The 6258-nt window shown below is 40.9% G+C and overlaps 1 protein-coding gene across 3 annotated transcripts; it reads right to left on the bottom strand.

The window, feature by feature from the left end:
* Window positions 1-208: 208 nt before the first annotated feature.
* On the bottom strand, window positions 209-5749 carry LOC115728107 (inositol transporter 4). 3 transcript variants are annotated; one of them, XM_048276148.1, is made up of 7 exons: window positions 5473-5749; window positions 3753-3935; window positions 3005-3075; window positions 2587-2922; window positions 2399-2506; window positions 972-1577; window positions 209-866 (listed from the first exon to the last, which is right to left on the bottom strand). In XM_048276148.1, exons 2-7 carry the CDS (start codon window positions 3883-3885, stop codon window positions 393-395), a joined length of 1728 nt encoding a protein of 575 aa, XP_048132105.1. In that variant the 5' UTR covers window positions 3886-3935; window positions 5473-5749; the 3' UTR covers window positions 209-392. The 3 variants fall into 3 exon arrangements, with proteins under 3 accessions (XP_048132105.1, XP_030514300.1, XP_030514301.1); XM_030658440.2 differs by lacking the exon at window positions 5473-5749 and adding an exon at window positions 4413-4519; XM_030658441.2 differs by lacking the exon at window positions 5473-5749 and adding an exon at window positions 4413-4515 and having other exon boundaries at window positions 3753-3930.
* Between the last annotated feature and the right edge of the window lie 509 nt (window positions 5750-6258).

Genomic DNA, 6258 nt, shown 5'->3' with positions numbered 1-6258 from the left:
CATTCGTCGAAAGTTGCATGCGTTCATAGAAACACATAATCTCGAAATGCTTGCGATGACTAACAACATGAATGACCCTTTAATGGTAAAAAAAAAGAAGTAAATTAACCACATAATCAGAACTAGTCTCCGAAAAATCTGCATTGGTAATTATGAGACAACTATCATTTCAACTAAAGCTATCAAGATTTTACACCTCCTTGCTAAGTTACCATAAAATCAAAATATTATTATTTCAACTAAAGGTATATATTTTACACCTTACTTGCTAAATTACCATATAATCAAAACCAGTTGTTTATTTACTGACTGAAAGATAAGAGAGTTCTCCTAAGAGATCCACACCAATGCAGTCAAGCCAAATTGCCTTTAATAAAGAAGAAGAGAACAGTTCAAGAAGACCCTTCAACTTTGGAGTTCCTTTTCTTAAAAGCCTTGGGCTTGTATCCCTCTTGCAGCATCTTCTCAACTTCCTCGAACTGCAACCCTTTGGTTTCCGGCACCAAGAGGAAGATGGCGATGAGGCCGAGGAAGGAAAACCCGGCGAAAAGGAGGAAGGTGCCGGCTGAGCCAAGAGCCTTCGTCAAGGTCAAGAACGTCTCGCTCACGACTAAATTCGAGCACCAGTTAGCGACCGCTGCAATTCCTCCCCCGGTGCCTCGATACCTCAGTGGGTAGATCTCCGAATTCACGATCCACGGCACGGTTCCCATCCCAGGCGAATAAGAAATGATGTACAACCCAAGAAGAAGGACGGCAAATATTCCGAATTTGCTTGGACAGCCATGCTCGAACCATATCCTTCGGTCGTCTCGACACATGCTCTTTATTCCTTTGTCAGAAATCAGGCATGCTCCAGGTTGATACTAAATAACAAACGAACAAAATACACGAGTTTAGTTTATGCACTATATAACGGGACAAAAATACTCCGGACAAATTCGCAAAAAGAATAATTGAAGCAAACTTACCTTACTTGTACCATCGGAACAAAATGCACAATCAGCATGCAAGCAAGACATGCAGTTCCATGAGGCTGCATCTGGAGCCGACAAATAAGCGGGACACGTAGTGTTTCCACCAAAGTGGTTAGATTCCAGCTTACCAATAGCAGGGGCGTGTACAGACGCTTGCCAGAATAAGGCAGATAATACGACCAAGCAAGAGATAATGCCAAACATGGAGATGAGCATCAACCTTCTCCGTCCATATCTATCAACAAATGCCATGCTCACAATAGAACCAACCGCGTTGAGGCCGGAAGTTATGAGAGAGAGAGCCAAAGCGGTCCTGTTCGAAGCAAACCCAGCAAATTGAACTATCGTCGGACTGTAATACATGACCGTGTTAATTCCCACAAACTGCTGAGCCACTTGAACCGTAATTCCAGCATATAATCCTCTTCGGACTATTGGGTTACTCCAAGCACCCTTCACTTTGGCGATCATACTCTCTCCAACGATGCTCTCATCAGCTTTTTCAGCTTCAACAGATTCTTGCAGGGCTCTCATTTCGTCCTCAAGCTCATTGGCAGGATAAATCTTGGCCAAGATACTCCTAGCTTCATTGATCTTGTTCTGTTTTATACAGGATATATCAATATGAGACAATATAATGTACCAACCAATGTGTCAGTCACATGACTATATGTCAGAATACAAAAATAGGAAATTGGATTGGGTCATCCCCCATGTTCCCCCTAACTTTGACTAAAATGTATTATGCGTATGCATAATATAGACATGACTTGCATCATAAATAGTTCCAAGACGAGCTCTTAACTCGATCATTTTGTGCATCTTATGTAAAAGAATCAGCATCCGAATTTGATAAACCATATATAATTGAGATAATACATATTTATCAAAATAGATCAAACAACACAAGATGAACAATATTTGGGTTCGTGCTCCATGTAGAGAAATAAGTGTCTAACATACAAATGTTTTTATGCAAGATCAAGTCTAGATAATGTTTGCAAAAGTCAACAAAGTACATAAAACTGAAAACTGATAGTCAAGGACTCCAAGACTTGCAAAAGGAAAACAAAATGGAAGTCAAGATAATTATATCAGGTCATGTCGTGTGCAATAGGGACGTCACACGGCCTGGAAGAATATGAATTAACTATTCTCCACAATTTTGTGGATGCATAGATAGCAAAACCATTCTTCAAACAAGAAAATGCTGTGTAACTTAACTACAAAACATGTAACCAGATTCCTAGTCACTAAAAACTAATCGATAAATTAATCATGCCTCCAAGAGCTATGATAGTAGGAAAAAGACTAGTATTTTCCATCGACAGGTTCTCAGTGTACATGCATGCACTATGACAATCAGATACCAGACCAGTAGATACTAAAATGTGAAAGAAGTTGAGAGCCTCGACCATTACCTTTCTGTAGAGCCACCTAGGAGACTCTGGCAGACTGAACATGAGGATGAATTGAACAAGGGCAGGAAGTCCGGCTACCCCGAGCATCCAACGCCAAGTCCCATGTGCCTAAAATTTGAATAGGCCAACTTATTCACTTATTCTAATCGCAAATATAGGAGGAGAACATTATGTGGGATTATGCATACATGAGTGAAGGCCAGATTAATGAGATAAGCCAAGAATTGCCCTCCGGTAATGAGCAAACCGTTTGTGCTAACAAGAGCACCCCTTATCCTAGCAGGAGAAGCTTCGGAAATGTAGAGAGGCGCAGTCATGGAAGCCATTCCAACGCCTAAACCTACGAGTATTCTTCCAATGATGAGCATCCATGGAGCTACAGCAGCGGCCATGACGATCGCACCGAAAAAGAACAGGACGTCGGCGAGAAGTATGGATACCTTCCTCCCGAATCTATCGTTGATCCACCCGCCAACAGCAGCCCCAACGATAGCTCCAGCAACAGCCATACTCACAATAGTTTCCTGCGAGCGGACAAGAACTTTTTAGAACTAACATACTTGAGAAGCATAAGCAGTGTATAGGAAATGAGGAAGGATTAGTTACCTGTAGCCATGTTTTCTTGTCGACGGTTTCGAATTCCTCCTTTATATAGAGCAACGCCCCAGAAATGACGCCTTCAACCAGGGGAAATGAGGTATTCAGGTTTATGTGCTATTTGAGGAGTATTCATTCCTCTTAACAGGTGATACTATTGTATGCCAAATCTCAATTAAGAGAGCAATACAGAGGCAAACACTCAAAAAGGCAAAAGAACTGACTACTTGCTGCAACAAGCATAAGGACTGCAAGCATATACGACAGGCAGGGATGGGGTAAACATCAATACTACTAAAAACAGAATTAATGAATCTTTTGTACATCTTGTCTTAATTAATGTGGTCGGATTGTAGGTTGATAAGTGAACTAGGATTGAGGAAAAGTAAAAGAAAAGGCAAGTGGAAACAGAGAAGCAAAATGGCAACAGAAAAGGTTAAAACAGTTTAAAAGTTGGAAGACTATCCACTCTTCTCACTGGTGGTTGACAACAAGAGAAAGAGCAAAGAACTTGTATTATACCTTAATATGAAGACAGTTAAATCAAAAGTCAAACTACATTATTTAAAAGTATTTGTGTAAAACTCAGCGATTGGAATAATTTCGCTATCACGACCTAGGAAAAGAATTTGATAGAACAATAGCACCATAGCGAACTGATAGTCATCCCGATCAAGCTTAATCTTTTCTTTATGCACTTTAACATAATGTAAATCATAGGAAATGGAACTAACATCAGGGCAAGAGCTTGATCTACCTGTGTCATAGCCAAACAACAATCCACCAATTCCAGCTGAGAGCGCAAGCCTCATAATATAAGGCGTCTTCCATGTCGTCCGCCAACATTCGGTGAACTCCGTCTTATCAGCTTTCGTATGACCTCCCTCCATCTTATCTTACTCAGACACACACTTCCGAAAGAACAACAACAATATCTATTCTGCAAAAAATTAAAGAAGAGTCGCTATCTGCTTACCCGTGTCGAATACGGAAAAAGGCACAATTTTTATATCAATCCTGTCTAGTAAAGGTAAGCTAACGACCATTCCCGTGATTTGTTTTACAATCTGCTGCATGTTATATTACAACTTTCAGCAGGAGAAAACATAGAATCAGACTTTCGACGCCATACTCCATCGCTTTTTCCTTTTTGTCTGGAAACTTCAATTATTCTATCATTTCGAATTCCAGCAAATGATACCCCATAAAACAGAAAAGGCAAATCATGCAACAAATCGATCCCACTGAATCTGATCGACTGAACTCTGCATGAGGCACTGGAACAGAGAATGCCAGATTCGAAACAATACGGACCCAACACAATCCTCAACGCCTGGTGCCGAAATCCACCAAAAACCATCAAAGCCCAACTGAATGCACGAAAGAGAAACCGAAAAAGAACAAGAACAGAGAATACCCAGAACCAGAAAACCGTCCTCTTCGTCTTCTTCTCCTTCTCCTCTCTCTCTCTATCTGCTTTCTGCTTTCTAGGTCTTCTCTGAAAACGACTCTTGCAAAGGTCTTCTCCTTTGCCGCTTTATGGGAAAAAAAAAGCAGTGGCCAGAGTGAGTTGAGAGCGAGATTCCAAAGAAAAGGAAAGGATAATAATAGAGACGAAAGGCGAACCAGAAGGGAATCGCTTGAAAGATGACATACATGCGAGGGAAGAAAGTTAATCTGGAATCATTCAAAGTTTTTTAATCCACTGATCTTAAACTGGATTTATTCAAAGTGGGGTCCACCAACCGGATCGGAGCGTGCGTGTTTTGTTTTGACCAACGTTTGTCACGGTCGCCTACGCTACGCTCTACGATGTCCAAAGATTCGGGTTTTCCCTTTGATTCCTGGTACACCACCAGCCCACGACCACCTCATTTCCAATTTGAATTTCTCTTCTATCATATCACCAAAATACCCAAATCCAAAAATTAAATCTGTACTAGGATATATTCGATTAGTTCTATCCAAATGACATATGCATAACCTTATCATTTACAGCCATATCTTCCTCTCTTTCTTTTTCAGAAGGATTTACCTATCGTGATATTTCCTTTTAAGTCTCTCATGTTGAAGTGTCCTTATTGGTTAACATCTTATTCTAGAATATCGTAAGATCATTCGTGCTTTCCTGAAATCTTGAGTTTTATCGTACAAAACTTATGATGAAACCCGACCCAATTCGTAGCTTCATTTGATAAGGAAAATTTAATGAAGTTATTTTCACGAGAGCACATCATCCATGGAATTTGCAAATTTTTGTTACCATTTTCGTTTCCGGGCATCGTTATTGATTCGTCCGGAAGTTTTTGATGATAAGATTTCGAGTGGAAAATGACGCCTTCGACTCATATGTTACACGGCAAAAGGATGAGAATTCTAATAAAGCAAAAGATATCAGATTCGCTGCAAAGAAGATGCGGTGGTTTGACAAAGATTTAAAGGAGATTGAAGATAGGGGGGGACAAGCTTTTGCTTACCAAAATGGAGGATGTTTCGTCTTTCGACAAATCCCAAGAACTTCCCTCAGTTGGAGAGCAACTGAGGGCAAAAAGCGGAAAACGTCGTCGGATCGTCGGCGGGGGAGATTAGGGTTCGCTGTGAACAGGTGAATCCAACCCTTTTCACCCCCCTTCTCTCTTCGTTTTTATACTGTTCATCTCCTTCGTTTTAGCCTGGAAAAAATGTCGACCATCCATTGCTCTCTCTCTCTCTGTCTCAATGAGGTTGAGAGGCCAGATGATGCATGTGATCTGAAGCGTGGCTGCTGGTCCTATCCGTTCCGAAAATTAAGGATTTCACAGGAGACGGATAGATTTGGTACTGTTAATGACTTGTTTTGAAGCATTTTCGCCTCCAAAAGTTTGAACCTTGTCAATATCTTGTAATCAAGGCACGAATGATAACTAATCTATTTCTCTATTTATGTTCCAAACCTGTTTGAAACAGAAATTCGCTTGGTAATGCAATTCTATTTTTTCATTTTTGAAACAAATTTTTGTTCCAAAAATAGATTTGAAAGAGAAATAATAAGCTAGAAATTGTAGCTTCTCTGTTCCAAAAACAGAAATGAATGAGATATAACCTACCAAAACCCTTCGTTTTTTCTCAAGTCATCGCCGCACTCTCTCTATTGACCTTCCTTTGTCGGTAACCACCAACCGCCGCCCCTCGCAGACCTTCACTAGCCGCCCTCGCTCACCGTCGGCCATGGCCGACCCCCATCGCAAGCCGTCGATCGCCTAGCAACCACCACAACCATTGCA

Source organism: Rhodamnia argentea, chromosome 3 (genome assembly GCF_020921035.1).
Source record: "Rhodamnia argentea isolate NSW1041297 chromosome 3, ASM2092103v1, whole genome shotgun sequence".
Classification (NCBI taxonomy): Eukaryota; Viridiplantae; Streptophyta; class Magnoliopsida; order Myrtales; family Myrtaceae; genus Rhodamnia; species Rhodamnia argentea.
The sequence above is the reverse complement of the archived record's forward strand: the minus strand, read 5'-3'. Positions and strand labels throughout refer to the sequence as shown.